The sequence below is a fragment of the Halichoeres trimaculatus genome, unplaced genomic scaffold (genome assembly GCF_033239565.1).
Source record: "Halichoeres trimaculatus isolate MK-OKI-2021-1 unplaced genomic scaffold, fHalTri1.1 fHalTri1_scaffold_12, whole genome shotgun sequence".
Lineage (NCBI taxonomy): Eukaryota > Metazoa > Chordata > Actinopteri > Labriformes > Labridae > Halichoeres > Halichoeres trimaculatus.
Window position 1 is genome coordinate 29,629,907 of NW_027437190.1, and position 22,434 is coordinate 29,652,340.

At 40.2% G+C, this 22,434-nt stretch overlaps 1 protein-coding gene across 1 annotated transcript in view; it reads right to left on the reverse strand.

Annotated features, from left to right (window-relative positions):
- LOC141800331 (ubiquitin-conjugating enzyme E2 E2) overlaps positions 1-22,434 on the reverse strand; it is a 54,547-nt gene that overhangs the window by 4,205 nt on the left and 27,908 nt on the right. The window contains exon 4 of the mRNA XM_074682775.1: positions 6,547-6,679. Coding sequence (XP_074538876.1) covers positions 6,547-6,679 — 133 coding nt within the window. The remainder of the gene's footprint in view (positions 1-6,546; positions 6,680-22,434) is intronic.

Below are 22,434 nucleotides of genomic sequence, written 5' to 3' on the forward strand. Positions count from 1 at the left end.
GAAAGAAAGAAAGAAAGAAAGAAAGAAAGGAAGAAAGAAAGAAAAATAGAAAGGAAGAAAGAAAGCTCCTTAATTATTAGTGTTGGTTTTAATTAATGATCCACAGACAGGATCACTGATCTACACACACACAGCACAGAGTGTGTAGAGAGGGCAACAGGTGATCTGTAAAAACCTCCATCGCAGCACAGCAGGTAAAAAAAGAACAGATGTGAAGAGATGAGTTTTAAATCTTACAGTAAAGATGATTTTCGGAGCGCTCTGCCAGGTTTAGGAGCTTTTTATATCTGGGAGTGCTAATAGCTGAGACATGGAGGACAGTTAAAAGCTGCTGTGGGCCTTTCACCTCCTCTTTCTCTTTTATTCACATTAACTCTGATGTATCAGAATCAGCAGCAGGGTAATGGCCTCTCTTTACGGCTCCTCTGAGGGACGTTTAACAGCATTTGTCACCACTGCTGGAAAATACACAGTATATCTAAAAGTACACCTTGTTATAGCAGGCGGGGAAACATTTATTATTTGTTATTTTGTTTATAGCTCTCAGTGAAAGAGCCCGTCCTGCATGTTCTCATCATATCTGAGTGAGTCAGAGTGGCCAACAGAGGGCAGTGTGGTGTAGAAACAAAGCAGCTCTGTGAATGATAACAGTTTTGTTGACACTTGGATTATTGGACTCCAGGAAACGAGTGTTAATGAATTTCCCCGGGGCACGGCGTTTGCAGAAGTATCATGGTGAAAATGACGCTGTTTTTAAAGTGGAGTAAACTCGACAGAAACTGCTCCTCAGAGACTTTTTGGATTTCTCCTCCTGCTTTGGTTTATTGATGAAGCAGTTATAATACCGCATGAATATCAGTGTAGCTATCTGAAACTCCTCACTCCTGAACTGTGCTCCGTCTCAGCTTGGATGTGAGCTTGACATCTGTCTGGAGCAGCAGGGCGAACACTGGTGTCATTGTCAGGACCAATCAGCAACATCTGGCCCTCCTGACCCCGACCCCTCAGAGGAAACCTCTAATGAGCCTTGGCATTCCCAAAATTCACACAGGGCAGGACGTTATAAATAACCCAGCAGAGATCGGGGAGTGCAACACGTCCACCTGGCGAACATGTCGGCTCTTGTTTCACCTCCAGATTCTCAGTATCGAGTCAGGTTCTAGGTCCAACAATCTAAAGCCTGAGGTCTGAGCTGCACTGGAGCGTTTCTGCAGAGAGGGGGAGTTTGTGGCAGCTACAGGCCGACGGGTTTGGTGTGTGTGCTTGTGTGTGTGTGTGTGTGTGCAGGGGGTTTGGCTGCAGATCACAGTGTGACAGAGGGGTAGGGAGGTATTGGAGGGGGGCGGAAACACTCAAGCCCCTCTGGCTACAGAGCGCTCGGCCGGGGCCTGTGGATTTGTTTGAGTCTGCTGTCAAACACAGAGCTGGTGGTTACACGGCACAAAGAAGGAGGAAGACGGAGAGAAGAGGGAGTGCGAGCGCAGGGAGGGGAGTGCATAACAGAGAGAGAAGAGGGAGAGAAAATGAAGGCCAAGTGAAAGGGTAATGGGGTGCACTGCAAACTAAAGGGAGATCGGCTCTGACGCTCTGTGTGTTCAATGATTAAATCCACTCAGCGTCCTCAGAGTCCTCTGCAGACAACACATGATAAGGCGAGAGGATTCTTCAGACACGGTTGTAAATGGAGGGGTCAAAACTCAACGATTCTTCAGAAGCAGAAGAGTAGAAAAGTGCAAATGAAGCTGAAAAGCTGCAGAACTGATTCTTCACTTCAAGGAGAAACCACAGTGATACTACACACTGCTGCACTGAGAAATATCAGAGTTCAACAACATTTAACTCTTAATATTCTACGCAGCTCTGAAATATGTGCAATGACCAACAAAGCCATACCATAAATTACTATTATGAATTCACACGCTCTAACTGTAATGTTTACAATTTAATATTGTCATTTTATGGTATGATGATATAACGGCTGATATTGGCATATAAATAAAAAATTGGATACATGCTAACACACCAACTTCTGCCGATATAATAAACTGGTAAAATAATGGGCTGAAGATGCAATATTTTTTTGTACTTTTTGTGATTTTGTTTGCACAGTTCAGATTGAGTAGCTCTATATTTGGCTCCTGTTTTAAGTAAAACTTGAATTGAAGCAGCAGTCTGTAAGGTACATGTACCTTTAACCATAGGAAACTGTTTTATTCAATTTGGGTTTAATTGCTGTACAGTTGCACTCCTCATTTGTTCCGTGAACAGAGGTTATGTTTATTGACTGTCAATTATGAAATTGACCATGTTTTCCCTAGTTGTGGGTAATGTTATGATTTTTTTAAGGAATAGCATCATCAAGCTTTCAGGTAGGATTTATCTTTTGGAATTTTTTGTTCAATGCAATTGTCATAAATAAATGAACCATTTTATTATATTATATTTTATATTGCATAAGAAATTAATATTACATAACAAATGTGATAAGAGTATCCACAATAATACAATATGCTACAGCTAATATAGAAGATAGTTGATCATCTCTATAATTATGTGCACAGAAAAAATATCGGTGTTGACTAAATGAAGTGTTAAATATCGGCATATTGGATATAGACAAAAAAATCCAATATCTTGCATCCCTGGTAAATTATTTTGAGATAAAAGTGAAAGTAATGCAAAGAGTCAAGAATCTTCACAATAGTCACAGCATCAGTCTAAATAAAAGGGGTGTAACGGTACATGTATCTGAGCCGAACCGCTCCATAAGGCCGTTCGGTTCGGTACAGTGCTGTATTCAGCTCTTTAATATTCACGTGAGTACTCGTCTATGATTGGCTGAGCAGGGAAGGTGTTTTAATATTCATGAGAAAAGTGGTCTGTGATTCGTGCTTTGCAATCATGTGCATATCATGTGGACGTGACGTCTCACGGTGAGCCAATCAGAAGATGAATATCAAAGAGCTTCCGTAGCCACAGGAGCTTGTGTCTGAATTGTGCATCATGGCTGCTGCTAACGACCAACCGGAGCTTGAAGAGCCTCCCCCCTCGCTGCTTAATGGTGAGTTTTTGGTTTCATAAACATGCTAAACAAGCAAATGGTTTTGCGTTGTTCCATACTGTACCGAAAATGTACCAAACCATGACCCTAAAACCAAGGTACATACCAAACCAAGATTTTTGTGTACTGTTACACCCCTACTAAATACCATCATGAGTCATTAAACATTAAACACAAGGCCAAATGCATTTTTACATAAATAAATGAACTATAATTCCCTTACTTCCCATTGCATGTCTTTTTATAGGATTATAGTAAAGTTGCTGCTTCATGAATGGTTTAGAACCAAAACACAGGTTTGTGTTCATTGTCAAGAGTGAATGGTAAATGGTAAATGAACCAGTACTTGTAGCCACTCAAAGCGCTTTACACTGCTAGTCTCATTCACCCATACACACCACATTCACAGACTGATGGTAGAGGATTTCTTATTGGAAACCATCAGTTTTATCTAATAAATTCACACCCATCCACACAACACTGACCAACAGTGGGAGAAATTTGGGGTTCAGTGTCTTGCCCAAGGACACTTTGGCATGTGACTGCAGGAGCTAGACTCGACCTTCCGATCGAGAGACGACTTCTCTACCACTGAGCCACAGCTGCCCACAAACTAGCATGCAGAAGTCAAATCCACTTTGTATGCTCTGTTTTTCTGAAACTCTCAGTTCTTTTTAAGCAAGGCTGAAGACTTTTCTGTTTCCTCCTGCCTTTTATCAAAAATATTTAATTCAAAAGTAACACACAAGTATTCACTCCACCATTCTAAAATAAGTTGCAGAAAGAAGTCTGTCACATTTCCACCTCTGCCTGTTAACACTTTGGTAGTACGTTAGCTTTTGTTAGCTTATAAACTGGTGAACATTGTGGTAAAACTGTAATGCAAGTTAGAAAAAAATGACTGCTGCTGGATACAGATGTGACAGCAGATTGATGAGCTACCAGCTCTGACAGAGAAAAGTGGAGCAAAATAGTGTCCTGTAACCCAGGCAACAACAGCAGAGCTTGTAAGATCCTTACCCAGTAATATTTGTGACAACTTGTTCATATATTTAGTTGGTAGCCAGGTAACAGGTGGTTACATGCCCACCCAGCAGGGATTCTTATTGTGTGACCACTAGAGATGGGAATTGATAAGATTTTGTCAATACCAATGCCCTTATTGATTCTGCTTATCGATCTGATTCTTTATCGATTCTCTTGTCAATTCCTGTTGTGAATTTTCTTGGTACAAAAAGTAGCTTTACAGGTTTTCTGTGTCAACAACATTTAACTGAGTTTATACTGTAAGTAAATAAAATGTAATTGGTCCCTGAGTCTGGATATTTCTGGGAATAATTATACAGAAACAGGTAAAAATTGCACACAATGTGACGTTGATGTACTGTGTTGTAATATATTAATAATTCAAGTAGGCCATCTAGTGTCTCACAGTGGTTATAGCAATGGTTTAAGTTGTTTGGAAGCTTTCCGTCAGCCATGAGCCTTTCAGTTGCCTGTTAGCTTTCGACATTTGAAATTCTTAGTATTTTTTACAAAGAGTTGATGTTGAATTGTTTCTGTGCTGAAAGTTGAAATTCTATTCTGAAGCTGAAGTTATACTGATGTATGCTAACTGCTAGCATATCAATGCAGTTTCCCATATACGTTAGCGTCAAGTTTGCACTATTTTGTTATTTTGGTAAATAAGGTGATTTATACCATTTCGAATGTACTGACTATGAATCTCCTGAGAGAGAGTAATTTACATTTCTTTATGAAGTCAGTTCTTCAGTTAAACTTCAAGCTGAAAATCCTGAATCAGAGTTTTCTTGGGAAACGTTATCTAACTGCTAAGCTAAGATAGCTGCAGCAGACTAGTCGACCGGGCACAATGTAAAGAATTGACAAGGGAATTGTTAAACACAGAGGCTAACGATATCGATGGATTGAAACATTTCTTATCGAATCTCAACAGGAACTGGTTTTTGATTCCCATCCCTGGTAACCACCTGCTTACCATACATCATCTATGCATGCTCACTGATGCTATGCAAAAGAGCTACACGTCTGCATGAAAACTGTACATCGCTGAATACAATGGAAGTCTTCATGCAGCAACTCAGTGTAAATTTTCCTGTCATTAAAAGTTTCCTCAAAAACGGAGGCAAGGGGCTCCGTTAGCATACAACCCATACACACACAGACAATGTTCCTCGTTGCAGCGGTCACTGCTTTAATTCTGTGCCTTGAGGATTTCCTGCATCATTTTCTTCCTCCACTCTATATTTCCCACATTTCCTGTCTCTCTTCAGCTGTCCTATCCAGTTAAGACAAAAATGCCCAAAAATATAACTTAGGAAAAAAAAGGTGACTTCTATCCAAGATTTTCCCACACTTCCTGTTTCTGTAGCCCCCCTCATTCTCTGCCTTTCCAGTCTGAGCTGAATATAACCTTAAAAGGATCCAAATTCAGGATTTCTTCTTTGACATTTTTAATCCATACAAAGCAGTTTTACAGCTCTGAAATTAATTCCAGTTTTTCATCTGGACTGCCTACAAAAGCCTACATAAATTCAACACCTATAATAAACACCACATTGTTCTTCTTAAAGCATCGTCTGTATCTTTTTTCTTCAACTTTTCCGCCACATGAAAAGCTTCAGTCACTTTCCTCTGAGTGTTTGAGCTGAGGCGGTTGTATTCCTGTGTGTACTCCAAAACAGGGTTTTGTTGTGTTTGTATGCAACTGTGAGTCATCATACGTCTGCAGCTGACGGGTATTTAGAGATGTCTTGCTGTCAACAGCTGTGCTGATCTGTCTTGTTTTGTTTGTCTTAAATTACTAGTGGATCATAAATAATGTGTACAAATTATGCATTCACTGCTGCAACACTGTTTCTGTATTCTGTCTGGAGAACGCTACGCTATGGTACGAGCCCCTGGTGGGATCCAAGACAGTCTTCCCTCACTATCTCAGGCAGTCCTGGTCTTTTTTTGTGATTTGTTTGAGTGTAAATAAAGTGAAATAAAATGTAAACATACATCATTCTGCTTAGTGGTCTTCTTTTAGCTCATCATTTTGAATTTCTGGCCTTGATTAAAGCGTTTCGGTTCATTTTCAGTGCTGTCATCAGGTTCGCTCTCCTCCACAGCAGGCAGCTGTTGTCTGTGAGAAAGCTCTGATAAGCCTGAGTGTACGCTGGCTGCCCAGCACAGAAACAGCAGCAGACAAAAATAGTGACCAGCTGGCGAACACAGCGGTGCATTAAGCAGCTAAAGAGGCAGATATTTTTCTCAGGAAGTAAAGAAGAGAGTGGAGGGATGAGGTAAATCACCAGGTGGACACAGACCTGACTGAATGCTAATGTAACGCTGTATCTTGGAATTGTTTTGCACAAAACTGAAACAGACACAGTGACCGTGTGTGTGTGTGTGTGGGAAGAAAACCAGTGGTTATGAAGTGTGGTGAAAAATAAAGGAAATTCTGCTTTGTTTCTGCTCACTTTAGGGGGTTTAAAGGGATAGTCCGGTGTGAAGGCAATGTCCAAGAAGAAGACTCCTCCCTCGTACACAGAGCCCGGTGGTCCCAGGATGGTCGACCTCCACTCGTAGATATTGTCTCCTTTGGGGCCGGCGCTGAAAGATTGAAACAAAAGACGTGTTAATATGTTAATCAGCGCTGCGCGTTGGAGTCGACAGCCCGGTGATCAAAGTGCCAGTGGGGCTGAAAGAGATTTGGGGGTCGGAGCAGCTCAGGCGGTAAACGCTCGCTACTGACAAGTTAATGATGGAGATTTGGGAAACGCTGAAGCCGTGGAGGTTTCAGGGTTTTTAGTTCAAGGCTGTTTTAGAAGGATTTAGATTATCTTCCTAATTTTTGATAAGAAGATTAGATTACCTGCGAGTGGGAGTTGAGTTATCAAGGCACATACCAGAACACCTGTTAAAGCCTGTTAGTGAGAGTGCAGGAAAAGACTTCATCTACCCGAAGCTTTAAAGAATAATTTACATTTAATGATTCAACATTGATCTGTGGACAAATGAATGTTGTTACAACTGCTAATGTGCTCACTTGAGAGGCCATTAAGTTTTTTGAGGAGCAGTTCCCTCCAGGGGCTCGGACCAAAACCAGTGCCAGGTTTCAGCTAGTGGAGGCTTAGAGTGTTGGGAAATAAAGCCACATGAGAGTGCTAAAAAGCTGCAGTTCCTAGCGTGTCCACATGAGGCAGACAAAAATGACAGTTTTGGTGCCTTTTACACATTTCTTTAATAGCGTACAGGGCCATTTTTGTGATTTTTAAGCATAGAGTTGAGCATATTTAACATGATTTGGGACCTGGCTTAGTTGTAACATTTGTCAGGTGGTTAAAAGTTATCTCCTTCAACCTCTTTTTCTGTTTCGAGATAAGCAAAGATAGCATTTCCAAAATGGCAACTGTAGTCGGGCTTCATAACACCTCTTTAGAAACCAATGAGTGATGTCACTAAGATGTTTTTTCAAAGTTTTATGAATTCAGCTTGAGAAATCTTTACAAATATAGTTTGCTAGGGCCTGAATGCATATTTAGCCATTAAATAAACAGGATCATTAGCCCTAACGTACTCTCATGAAACGGCCCGTTTGGCTGCATGCACAACTGCAAATGATCGGCCAGTTAACTACACCATGAAAGAGACGCAGGTGGCAATTACGTCATAATTAAGGGGAACCTCCTGGAAAATCCCATCAAATAAATCCGAACTGGGCATGTCTACCACTCATAAACAGCAATAAACCTGGCAAGCGGTAACAGTGTGACTGAGAAAAGATCAAGATAAACATTTTTTAGCGAGAGAAATGGACGAACAGCTGTTATCAGTGAGTCCATCAGGTAAACAAAGAGAAAGAGAAAGTTTGGCGATCTTAAACAGAGTATATGCATGTGGTGTTTCTGAGCGCACAGTAGAAAACCTCAATAATAAAATCAGTGATCAGTAACTCCATGTATCACTCTACAAGCAGTTAATGACCTCCAACATTTCACCTCACACATCCTAGAAGAAGCTTGACACAGAAAACTGAAGAGCCAATAAAACTTGTAAAACTGATGGCAGTGAGCCTCACCGGTTTAAGACTTGACCTGCCTTATCTCGCCTGTGGGGTGAAAAAATGTTGTGTCTCCTAATCTAAATTTGCTGTATGGCTACATATCTCCACCTTTCCAAAGGATTGTCAACTGTCTTTGCATATTTTGTCTTAAACAGTAACACATTGCACAATGTCTGACTTTAAACAGCCGAACAGGTGCTGTAATCCTACCGTTAGCGCCTGTAATGGTGGAGTATACCTAGGGATGGGTGCCAAATTAGGTACTTTTATAGGTACCGACTGAATTCTGTCAAAAGTACTGGGTACCGATTCATGCAAAATTGAAAGGTACCAATGTCTAGGCACCTAAATGCATCCTTGTGACTGAGAGGGGCTGTAAGAGTAGGCGATTTTCCATGCTGGGCATGAACACATCATTGCAAGGTCATATATTGAGGAATAGATATGTTAAATTGAAGAAATGTGAGATTTTACTATTAAACAAATGTATACTTTTTACCACAAAAACACAAAAAACTATCGAAAATGGGTAACGTTGAGTACTGATACCACTTGCCAGGCACCGGGTATCGATACCATATCATTTCAAATGTGAAAGGTACCCATCCCTAAGTATACCATCATTAAATGTAACACTCTTTTGGACTATTAACCTGGCTTATGCATAGCACTAATTTTTTTTTTTTTTTTTTTTGCTTTTGTTACAAATGGTCCATTTTCCCTGCTAATGGCTGGACATGCATACGGGCCTTTGATGCTAATGTTCAAGATTGAGAAATTAAAAAAATTAAAGATCAAATATAAAACATCATCTATAATTTCTGATGTAAGTTTGACTATTTTGGCCTTTTTAGGTGGAAAAACTACAAAACCCTCTGACTTGAAAAAAAAATTGCAGAACAGAGCTGCTGCATATTAAGTCTGATACAAAAAAAAAACATCCAGGTAAACACCACGTCAACATGAGTCTGGTTAGTCCGATACAAGCAGCAACCCCAAGTGTGGATAAAGGAAACTAATGTAAGGTGCACGTTTTTTTACAACCTTATTCAAAATTTTCTTGTGGTTTCTTGTGGTTGGCCTAAGGCAGGGGTCAGCAACCTGTGGCTCTGGAGCCTTATGCAGCTCTTTAAATCCTTTGCAGTGGCTCCTTGTAGCTTTAAAAATATCATCAAATAAAGTTTTTTTTTTAATATTTTTCTTGCAAAGGGTATCAATGTTAAGGACACAAACACTAAGTATAAACATAATATGATTTTTGGTACTAAAAATGCATCACCTCTTAAAATAAAGTTTTTAATTTTTTGTGATTTTTTTTTGCAGTTTTTTGAATCTTTTTTTATTTCATTTTTTTTTTGACATTTTTGCAAATTAAGAAAAAGAGTTCCACATTTTTTTGAATATTTAGCAATTTATTTTTTTTTAAATCCCTTTTTTTTTTTTTTTTTGCAATTTTAGAAAGTTTTTACAAGTTTTGGAAATCAAGCAAAATTTTGAAATTGCATTATTTAGGTTTTTTTTTTATTTTGTTTTTTATTTCCAACTTATTGAAATTTCATACATTTTGCAAATTTATAAAATCTATGACTCTACAAATTTCTTTTTTTTCTTCCTAAATTTGCAAATTTATTAAAAATAAAAAACTAAGAAATTACGTGCAAATTTATATACACAAAAACTTCTCATTGTTATATTTATTCACCTGATTATACACTTTTTTTGTCTTAATGTGAAGATAAAGTAGATTTTGCGGCTCCTGAATGACTTTTATCCAGGTGAACTGAGGCAAAATGGCTCTTTGGAAAGTAAGGGTTGCAGACCACTGGCCTGAGGTTATCTCAGCTCCACCTCTGTTTCAACCAAAAGTTGGTTGAGTCAGCGCTTGTAATGTGGTGATCACCATGGTTTGACTTTAAAACCCTCAGAAACCAAACCATGAGGACATCACAGCTGTTTTACAGTCATATAGTGTTTCTGTACTTTCTATGGTCCTTTTCTCTTCTTGTTATTCTGAGGTGTTTCATTATAAACTCACTGGCTGTTTGATATCCACCATTAACACAGTTTTGACCAGCAGTTGTGTCCCTGAACAGTGAAATCCATTAACAGTACAAACACAAATGACAGAGGTTTCAGTGTGACAGTCAACCTGACAGAAACTGAAAATAACCGAGCAAACTGATCCCACATTTGATCCAGTTTGTTTCATGAGATGAGTATTTATGCTGAGCAGGAGGAAGGTCACATCTGTTGTATAGGCCCAGTAATTAATGCCATTTCCATATTGAGGTCTCCCCCTCCCCCTCTCTGCTGTTTGTGGAAAGACCCTGAGCTGGACCCGAGCCAGGAGGAGACCGGGACAATGTCCAGATCACAAAGACCGGGACAATGAACAATCCCTCTGATTTCATGTAATTACCAGGGGCGTGTTTAAAGCCAAGCCTTCTCTGCTGCTGGCAGATGTGCTAAAAACGTGTGTGTGGTTTGTTTTCACTCAAGGCTGCTGCATTACTGTCGAACTGTTCGCTCTGATTCAGACATAAAGCAATAATGTGAGACACAGATTTCCTGACAGTGTAATAACCTCAAACAACAGGCTGTTAAAAGCAGCATATGGCTCCAAGCGTGCCCTTGAAAATAGATCACTCCCCATAAATAGATAGCAGACAGTAGACGTTTCCTTCCTCCGTCAGTGTCAACACATGCAAATTTCAGCTAATCTACTTTGCCACTCTTTCACTCTGCCCCTCGCTTAAGCCTGCTTTAATGAGCTAATTATGATTACTTCTTCTCTGGGGAATGGCTTCAAAATACACTGTCGATAAGGACACAGCCGATTTGGACTTGTGTTGTATCAGACACAAAGAAAATCTCAGGGTGCTTTCTGTAAGAGCGAACGTACAAATCACAAAAGCAAAGAGTGAATTAAAGCCGTGCAGGACTTTGTAAGCGCATATATGTATTCGTCTTTGTTGATCTAACACTTAGCTGTAAGTGATAACTTCCACCTCACACACAGAGTGGTTTCTGTACTAACACCACGGCTAAAAGACAGATGTGAGAGAGATGGTTTTGTAGGCACAAGGGATGCAACTTTTACGCAGGAAACGATGCCAAACAACCCGTAATTTCTGGTTTTGTTTCTCCTCAAAACAAACTTCCCTACATTCTGGTCAGACAGAGAGCAATATCTGATTCGACTTCAGGAAATGACCTAAATATACAGGGATTTATAGGCACACAGAGGCAGATGTTGATATGTGATAGCCAGCAGTTACTTGTACTTGAAAAGCCTGTCATAACATTATAAAGTAAAGGAGAAGCACATGGAGAGCTGCTGCTCATATTCAGCTGTTTCTACATTCTGAGAGAAGGGGAATTCAACAAGAGTTCTGTCGAGAGATGTAACGTCGTTAAAACTCTGCACAGAAATGTTTCAGTGTTAGATTTGTCCCTTAACTGAAGTTTTTCTTGATAAACTTATCGTTCCTACAGTTCATCATGGATTGTTTCTTTGTAATTGTAGTGGAGAAGGGTTAGGATAAAATGAGTGTTACTTTTTCATTTTTGGATATGTAAATAAAAGTTAAATCACTGATTAAACAGTTTTGCAAAACTGTAAAAGTTTTCTGTGTTTTGACTTTCTGTCGTTTGTGGGTTCTTTTTGTTTTTCTTTTACATGTTTGAAATAAACAATTTCAAACGATCAAATACCATTTGTTATCCCTTTGCACAGTATCGTGCTAAAGTTATGGGGCTTTTTAGAAAATTCCAAAGTGTGGCTGAAAATAATAGAAATAAAAATGGCTACAAATGTGACCTAAAGTTCAGTTTTGGCATAAAGAGGAATACCCACCGAACGTCACATCCGTTAGCCCCGAGGGGTAAAACAAACCACCTTCTATAATGCCAAGGAGCTGCTGTGTGCCCCTTTGCACCACTAATATTTTTTTTTAAAAAAAAAGGGAACTCAAGATCTACATATGGCTGAACCAAACCACAAAGCCACATGGGAACAACTTTCACCAAGACTGAAAAGGAAGGACACATTTTGGTATATTTGACCGTGTTGATTCATTCAATAATTTATTTATCTATATCAGGGCTGTCACTTTAACACGTTGATTAAATTAGCTAATGACACCGCAAATGCATTATGAAAATTAACATGATTAACTTATTGGCTGCCGGCCATTTTTAGCGCATACTGTTTTCTATGACCATGTAAACACCAAAGCTACCTCTCTTCTTTCATGTCTCTCTTCCTGTTTTTGATCCAAAAAACATACCTTTTTTTGATCATGTCCATCCTTTGATCCTCTCCATAATCTTTGTCGTCTTTTCTCACGATCGTGCCGCTCTTTCTCTCTGAACTATGGCGACACATCCCCAATTTGAGTGTGAGCTGCCTGAACTTTTCTGACTTGCAGCGTCTCGCTATGTCTCTGTCATCTCACATCTTCTCCTCATATCCACGCTGAACTCTCATCCAAAGAGCGCATTGCTCTCACCCACAGTAGTTTACAAGCAGGATTTTGATTGACAAGCTCCACCAGACATTGCCTTCCCCCGCTGAAAAACATCATTTACTTCTATCGACGTAGTAAACAGTTGCACAATGTCAATGGCAGCGAACACAGACTTTTTAATATTGGCCAGTTGAAAAAAAATGTGGATTTACAAATCTTCTCTTTTTCGTATTTATTTGATAAGTCATGCACTACAATTTTGTAATGTCCTACGATTCAAATTCTTTATTTGGGGACCTTGAGCAGAGATTGAGATTAAAATATGATTAATCAGATTAATTAACAACAAATCCTGTAATTAATTACATTGATTGCCTGACTACACTAATTTATATGTATTCATACACACTTTAAAACAAATTAACACATTTGTACCATGCAGTTACAGTGGGCAGCGAGGACAGTACTATCCCTCTTAACTGCAACCAACGTCTGTTGCGGCTTTTCTGTCACCCTCCAGAATGGCTCAACATCGGAACAGGTAGCTATCGGGGCAGGCAGTTTGTGATGGCGCACAACTCTATCAAAGCCACTAGTAAAAAAGTTATGTGCCTCCAGGGAGCGTTCGTTTTTTAGACTGCAGTGTGAAATCCCTGTGTGATATACGAAGTTGCCAAACTTGGTAATATCTTTGCCAGAAGTGGAAATTGTGTGAGGTTTAATTCATCAGTAAATGTGATTTTGCTTCTTAACGGGTGGTTCAACCAGGTAGCAGAAGATGTCAGGGAATGAAACAGGCCATTGAGTTGGACCATTTATCCAGTCTTTAATAAAATACAGACAAGAATCTGATTCAACTTAAGTAATTATTGAGCAAAAAGTGGCAGTTTGAGTGACTTGTCTTCTAGTTTTTTGGTTCTCCCCTCTCTGGATTCTTTACTCTGATATTTTAGGTTACTGTAATGACTGAATTTACTGTGACCGTAGTTGCATAAACAGACTTTACAGCTGTTTGTGTTTGTCTGATGCCACGAATGCAAACTGTTTCCTAATAACTGACGAGGCTGTTGCTTTTCTGGGGAGCACACTCTTCATGACTGCTAGCAGCCATGCTGTTGAGTGTTTCTCTGCAGGGAGTAACGCAGAGGGGAGAGTGTGGAGGAAGAGACGGAGAGAATTTAGACTTTCATTTTTAGAATCATCTTCAAACACAAATTCAAGTGTCTTCACAGAACGATTTTACAACATGGCACTGAATCAGGCAAAGCATTTCACTTTGCCTGAAGCTTTTTCTGCAACTCTAAATCATCCTTCATCATTAGGATGCACTTCCTGTTGGCTTCTGTTGAGTGAATGCAGAGTCGGCCTCTTGTTTCTGCTGTGGAGCTGCATCTCCTCAGCCTCTGAATTCACTCGGGGTTTGTTTCTGTGTCCAGTAAATAAATCATGCATCTTTTTTTTTAACGCACAGATTTACAATTCAGATGACTTCATTAGCCGGATTTTAGCAGAAGCTGCAGATCTCCTTACCACACACTCACACACAGCTGTGCGTGTGTGTTTGAAATGCTGACACTCAGCATATCGAGTGTAAATTACACTGCGTACTGCTTCTAGTTACTACAAGCTTGAAGTTGGCTTCACAGCAGATGAAGCTGCAGCTGGAGATCCAGTGTGCAAACCAGAACCACGAAGAAGACATGAGAGGAGTCTGGTTGATAAGACATGCTGATGCACGTTGCCATGTTTTATATCTGTCCACAGAAAACTGGTGAGTATGAATTAATGAGTCTACAGGAAGTGAACAATGATTTTCATTTCCTGACATAAACGATGAGGTTTAATCTGATTTACTGAATAGCTCAAGAGGTAAAAACAGAATTTCTGGACTATATTACCTGCCTCGCTGACACATATTTGAAATCCCTACAACCAATCAAGCATGACTTCAGGCAGCCAGGTGTAAAAAGATTCAATCTTCACATGACTGTTTCTATGACTGCTCATGGAGTAAGCTTGTCCACAAGTTTGCATCTGTGTTAGGGATGGAGCGGTTTATGAAAAAAATCTGAATTGTTTGGTTTTCTTCACTCGGTTTGGGGCGTGTGTTCATCGTTCCGTTCATGTTTTTCCTTTTTCTTCATTTTACTTAGGGGCCGTTTACACAACAACGGTTTCAGGGTGAAACGCAAAAGTTTTGATGCGTTTAAGCCTCGCATTTACACGGAAACAGCGTTTCAGCCGATCTAAAACACAAACATTTGAAACGGCCTCCAAAGTGGGATTTTTCTGAAACGCTGCCAACACCGTTGCCGTGTAAACAGTAAGCCGTGTAAATGCAGATTCTTTTCACTGTGTTTTTGCTGCTTTTAAGCGTTTTCATATGAAACGTTGTGTAAACGGTGCCTTAGTTTGATGCCAGTATGCTCTGATCATAAGCATGCACAACTTGAGGCGAAGGAGTGCAGCAGGACACTTTGTGTGGAGGCGTGTGTGTTGTTTATATGACGAGCAGAGAAGACAGAGTTAAAGGGTGTACCTGTGGCGTTGTGCCCTTCTGCTGTCACAGAGCACTTAAGATTCAATGTGAGCTCTGATGATGGCAGTAAAAAAAGTGGAGGATAAAACCGCGACAGAGTTGCCAACTTAGAGACTTCTTCGCTACATATAATGACTTTTCGGACCCATCTGACGAGTTGTCTTAAAGACAACTATTCTTGCAACTTTTCTGGAGTTTGGAGAATCTGAGGTTAAAGCGTGTTAAGATCTCAGCAATGACATGCAAGTGTGTTTCCACCAAGCAGACCGGCTCAGGTCGTGTCGGTACTGCGCAGATTTTGTGGTGTTTCCACTGAATTATCCTGGGACAGATCCCCAAATAACCAAGACGAGCCGTCCCACTTTTTTGGACCGTTTCGTATGGGTGCCAGACTGAACCGATCTGCTCTCGGAAGGTGGAGCTACAACACTGCAGACCGTTGATTGGTCAAAAGAATCGTCACTTACTCTGTGACAGTGGCTGTATTTCTCCTGGCAGCACACAGACTTCTCTGAAATAAAGCTCGATTGTTCTTTGTATCAAAGAGCTACATGCCAATCACAGAGAGGACGAAATGCTGCATGTCTTCCATCTATGCTCTTTGTTTACTGTGTCGTGTTTTTCTTCTTCGTTGGATTTATTAGCGGGGTAAACTGTGTCGCGCTGCTACGACATCACGCTATTATTTAACAGCTGCGACTTTCGGCATCCGGCTTACACGCCGCCTACCACGATAGGGCACAGTTTGCTGTGGGAACACAAACGGGATCAGGCTTACTGTACCAAACTGTACTGAACCGAACTGGACTGCTTGGTGAAAACGCAGCTTTTATGGTCACTTTTGCCGGTCCCCATCCCAGATAAAGGAGGCAGGTTGATATTTAGATATTAAAAGAAACAAGATTGGACAGAAGAAAGTTAATTTGTAGTTCTGAACATATTTATGATGTTCCTGTCCCACTTTATTCTTCTATTCTACAGTGTCCATGACAATTACATGCTAATAGATTATTATGCAAATTAGACAGCAGCATCATTAAGTGACTTTTAGTGACATCTGGGACAGCCAATAGAGACTTTCCTCACTGAGGAGTTGGCATGTTGAAACTAGCAATGTTTCACTCAGCTTTAATGATGTTTTAAATGGGAAACAGCCTCATTTTCAGGTTTTTCATGACAATACATGACATCAGTGATTCAAAAAAAGCTTTTAATGGTGGATTATTTGAGTATATGGTAAAAATAAAGGTGTTAAAAACAACAACAGTGTACACTGAAACCACAAAACCGTGGTAAGAACTGAACTGTTACTTTTTCCGAACCGTTCCATCTTTAATCTCTAGCATGATTTCTGTTTTCCATTTTTCTTGAGACTGTTTGACTTTTCATTACTGGTGCTGATTGCTTTGTAATTAGTCTGTGTAGACCTGTCTGATCGATTCCCAGGATAATCTTTTCTGAAGCAGCGGTTGATTGAACTTGTTGGGACCACTCTTCAAACATCACCCTCTACATTTCCTGCTCCTGAAAGAACCACACCGGAAGCCTATTTTTCTTGCTAAAGGCAATCTACCCTCTCTTTTTTTCCCCTGCTAACATTTCTGTGCTACACCTCAGAGTAACACTTCCATTACTGTTCAGAAAGCTGAAGCAGCCAGCGACTCCTTTACCAATCACCTGTAACAGAAGCAGATCCTCACTTCCTCTGAGGCTGATGAGTTCGTAGTCGTGATAATAACTCAGACGTGATGGAGGGAGGGAGACGAGCGGGCATGGCAGAGGTCCTCGCTCAGCACAGAGACTGCTGTAGGGGATCTGACAGCCACACAACAGGCTGTGGGTAAAGGCTAAGTCAATAGCTGAATGAGCATGCCACCGCTGGCTGTTGCTTGGAGACCTCCTCCCCCCGCCGTCACGGCAGTCCTGTGGTGCTTTGTTGCAGCTGGTTGAGGGCCAGCTCTTTCACCATCTTACGGTCTCTCACATGGCCATTAGCTTTAGAGAGGTGAGCGGCGTCTCATCAACCAGAAGCTCAAGTTGAGTTACATTAACCTGAGCTGTAATTTAAGAGGCTGCAGACCAGAACGATCCAACACGCGGTCCCCGGAGCAAAATCAGGCCTTTTAACAACCTTTACAAGGTCCTGTAATCAATAATAAAACATATAAAGATGAAAAAAAAAACAGTTTTGTTTTATTATTTCTGCAAAAAAGGGTATGCTTTACCCAAGCAGCTGATGCAACAACTATGACTTTCAAGAGGGGGTATTATCCTTTCCCATAGATGATACAAACATGGATACATAGCAATAATTCTGGATGTTGGAGAAATTTCTGGATCTGTAAATCGCTCAAAACTGCCCATTCTGAGAGTCTGTTTACACATCATCAGTTTTATGGTGAAGTGCAAAAGTATTTTTGATTTTTTTGGCCTTGGGTTTATACGGAAACTGCGTTTTAGCTGACCTAAAACGCAAAATTTTTAAAACAGCCTCAAGAGTAAAATCTGTCTGAAACCCTGGCGACACTATTGCTGTGTAAACAGTGCTGCTCAAGCTGCTGAATCTTCTGACAATCTTCCAACAAAATGTGCATCTGTCGCTCTACTTCTACACTTAGCATTCGCCAATACACCAGATGATCGGCCACCCCTACTTCGGTGGAGATCTACAAAAGCGGCTTCTGGACAAGACAGTTATAGTGCCAACTACAGGCCTGGCATGCTTACTACAGTATTACAAACCCTCAGCGTTTCTGTGTAGGGGCCTAAAACTAGAACTCTTCTTGATATCCTCATAAGAATTGGTGAAATTATGAGGTTATCACATGAGGATCTCTTAACTGGTTCATGACATATTGGAGAGGCAGGCCTTAAAGGATAAGTTTGGTTTATACAGCTTTTACATTGTTTATAGAATGAGGTAGAACAAAATACTCATCCAGAAGGTTTTCCTGATCCAAGTAGTAGTAGCTTCTGGAGATATTTAGATCCAAAATTGTGCAGCGGACGTCCTTATAATGGGATCCATCGGGGCATAAACAGCGCCGCTCCTAAAACTGCATTAATCGTCCAAAAACTTGTGTTTTTCACCAATATTCCATCATGGTCCGCTCCGGGTTAGTCCTCTGCTGAAGTCTGTGTCACTCCAGACAGCGCTGTGTAGCTGTAATGACCCCTGAACTGACAAAGACTTTGTTTACGTTTGTCCCTCAAAGAAAGGAGTCAGCTCTCCAGAGAGTACTGCGCATGTGCAGTACTCTCTGGAGAGCTGACACAGACTGCAGCAGAGGACTAACCCGGAGCGGACCATGATGGAATATTGGTGATAACACAAGTTTTTGGACAATTAATGCAGTTTTAGGAGCGGCGCTGTCTATGCCCCCGATGGATCCCATTATACGGATGTCCACTGCACGATTTTGGATCTTAATATCTCCCGAAGCACTGCTTGGATCAGGAAAACCTTCTGGGTGAGTATTTTGTTCTACTTCATTCTATAAACAATGTAAAAGCTGTATAAACCGTACTTATATTTTAAACACCAAGGTCTGTCCATGGCTCTGTTCTGGGCTGGGCCAATCAAAGGGAAGGGGGTTTGTGGAACATGAAGTCTTAAAGTGACAGCAGCTGGAACGCAGATGGCCTAGTGGTTAAGGTCGCGCTCCATGAGGTTCACCCTCGCCCAGGTGGTTTGAATCCAGCTTTCCTGCCACACTTTTGCATTCCCTGCTCTATCCACTGTCCTCTCTACTATCCAATTTAAGGCATATAAGCCCCAAAAATAACTTAAAAAAGTGACAGCAGCTTAAACAAAGCATTTCAGTCAGAGGCTGAAATAAAACACCAGCACGAGATCAAGATTTTTTGAGCTATCAATCATAAAAGCTATTACAGGGATATCAGAGGGACAACACGAGGCTGTAAAACAGCGCAATACCCCCTCTTTAGATAATACAACCATGCTTCTCCTCTAATAACCTCTTTAATTTACAGGTTTATGGTGCTTACAAGGTTGTGTTATTAAAAGATGAGTTTATTACTTGCTTAATCAGACAATTAGTCATGATAAGCACATATTAAATACATGCTTTATTAAAAACAGTCATTACAAAATTAGCAGAGGGAGTTTAAGCTGGTCAGACTAACTTCAGATGAAGAAAAAAAATGTCCTTTGTAACAAGGCTTTTACCTGGTTGAACAGGTACATTAGTGATTAGTTAATCAGTAAATGAGTGTCATCACAGTCTCATTAATGCTCAGTTTTTGTCTCCAGTTAAATGCCTCATGACTCTCTGACTCAGGTTAATAGCTTTGTAGAGTATAATGCTCTGTAAATGACATACTCTGTTCACATTAATCATTAGCTAATCACAGCATAGATTATTTACATTTCAATCCTGTAAGTGCTACCTTAACCCAGCAGGCTCATTACTTTATATACGCCTGTGTTTTTTTCCTGCTATGCATGGCTGCAAAATGCTCACTGGTGCTTTGAAAAATGAATGAATCAATGTGAAGTCAATGGAGGCATTAAGAGGAACAAACGCACAATAAACCAACACCGAGCCCCGAGAGCGACAGTCAGACAAATATTATGTGCCGCTCTTCTTTTTCTGCCTCCCTCTGAGGAAAAACATCTCCTCTTCAAGCTGACGGATCTGCTCTGTACAAACACATGACGTTAGCCGGTGTCACAGTGCTGCTTTTCGGCTTTGCTGTAATAATAACCTCGGTGTAAGAAACACTACATCTGCAGTGCACCGTCAGCCAAATGGCTTGATTCACTGACTATTTGGGTCATTTGTTTTTCAAGGGTCTGGGATACATTAGGGCGCGGGTGTCCGTGAGAGTCTCGCCGCTGCCCTGTCCTCGGAGATTACGCTCATATGGGAACTGGCTCTGACAGCTGGGCTTCTTCCGCCACAGCAGAACTGAAACAGTGTTTAACCGCGGATTCACACTGCTCGCTTCCTCTGAGGTTTGTCCTCTTTTCTTACACTCACATTCTTGTGATTATGCAAATTTTGAAGAGTAACAACGGTTCAGATTCCTCAATAAACAGAGCATGAACAGCAGCTTGTCTCCATTAAGTCATATGGCAGTGTTTGTGGTGTGGAGAGGGAGGAGTAATGGAATCTACTGCTGGGTGAGAAAGTGATCTAATTTAAGAAGATCTTACAACATACAACACTAAGACAGGCTGCTGGCTTTTTTTTGCTTGTTTAAAAACAATTCTAGACACCCATCTTCCTAATAAACAAGAAACAAGACAACACTTTTCCATCTTGGTTGAATTAAAACAATAATATAACCACATGAATTTTAGTAATCGGAATCCTGAAAGTTAGCTGAGAAACAGTTTAAAGATTAAGCTGGCAGAAACTTGACTTGTAGCCTTTATGGATGCATCCAACTTTTCTAGTCCCGATACTGGCACTGATACCTGGGCTTTGGGTATCAACCAATACCGATACTGATCCAATTCTAGTGTTAGATAATAACCTGCATGCCCTGCTGTGGGATGGGATTGGTAATGTTTTGAGTAAAAGACAAAACATGAGTACATATGGAATGGCTGAAGTTGGTATTTATTTAAACCATAAGTGTTTAAATGTAGGGATGGACGATACTGCTATTGGTATCAGGCTGATACCAGCCTTTTTTCAAAGTATCCATGCTCATGAATAGAAGTGTCCCAGTCTGATATTGATATCGGATATCGGTCTGATATCAGCAAAAAAACAAGTATCGGTATCGTATCGGAATGCATCTAAAACCTCCGATATAAGCAGTTTCTTTTACCCATTGGTTAATAATAAATGGGTCAGTTTTTCCTCATACCTTCTGTTGCTGACTACTGTTCTTTGTTTGAATATCACTTAATCAAGCCTTTTCTAACATGACAGACATACTACAAAATAAGTAATAAAAGTATGCATGTTTAATGCTGATATCGTATTGGATTAATATCGGTATCAGCCAATACTCAATGCTGCAGTATCAGTATCGTATCGGAAGTGAAAATATACTATCGGGACATTCCTACTCATGAAAGCTGCCAATACCAGCAGCAGAAACTCAAGGCATAAAAATCTTATGTCCTCACCAGTAGTTGCCAAAACTTGCTGCCGTTTAACAACCCTGGCAATTATACGTCAGGTCCTGTTCGGACAACGTGAATGAACCAGGGAGTGTTTTTGTTAATTTATTTAAAAAAATCATAAACTCAGCGAGTTCTTGGTGTTTTATTTTGGACTTAAGGGCCCAGTGACTGTGCTGTCTTTGATCAAAATGATCTGTCACTGTTAATTGAAATCGTATGTATCAAAAGTACTCATGGTATTGGTACTCAGTATCGGTGAGTACTCAAAAGGGAGTACTCACACTGTTATTGGTCTGTGGTATCAAACATCCCTATTTAAATGTTTAACAGCAGTTTGGTTAAAACAAAGCTTTAGTTAGCTTAAAGAAATGACAATTCAATTGTAAAATTTTATACCCTGTAGAATAAATCATAGTTTAGCCTTAGTGTCTATTGACTGTATTAATCCTTCCCCTCCAATACCTGATCTAGCTTTGAGGGGTTGTATCGGGTCCTGATTGATACACCGATCGGTATTGGTGCCTGATATGTCTAATTTTGCAGCATTGGATTTGGTTACCTGATTGGGATTGATCCAGTTTTCATGTATTTCTAGCACCATCACGGTTTACGGCTGCTGTAAATCAAACCATGTTGCAAACATGTCCGCTGTGTGGGACTACTTCTCTTTGGAAAGCAATGATAGTAAAACAGCATCTTGCAACATTTCTTAAGTGAGGAGTTACCAACAGGGCTCACTTTAATACAACAAATATGATTCATTTACAACAGAATCGGCATCTGCAAGACATGTCACCAAGTCAAAAAGTCTGTATCTGGACATCCCTAATCCCTACTTTATTGCTATAAAAAGTCAAATAAATGTAAATGTACACAAACAAAACCAAACTGGACTGTGCAAACATTCTGTATAAAGCCAAAGCTTTGTACATGTTGCAGAAACTCAACAACTCTTTCATCTGATGTCTTTAAATTAATGTACCCGTTATCAAGTGAAAATGTGCTTGACAACCATCCAGAGTTCAAAGAAAACACATTAGAGGACAAAAGACGTGTTAAAGTTGTGAAAAAGTGCAGAATAAGAACATATTGGTGCATAAAAAATATGAAGAAAGTGGGATAAGAAATATTTGGAGCTAAAAATAGTCTTGGGAACATCATGAAAAACAATCCTGATCCAGATCCTGCTCT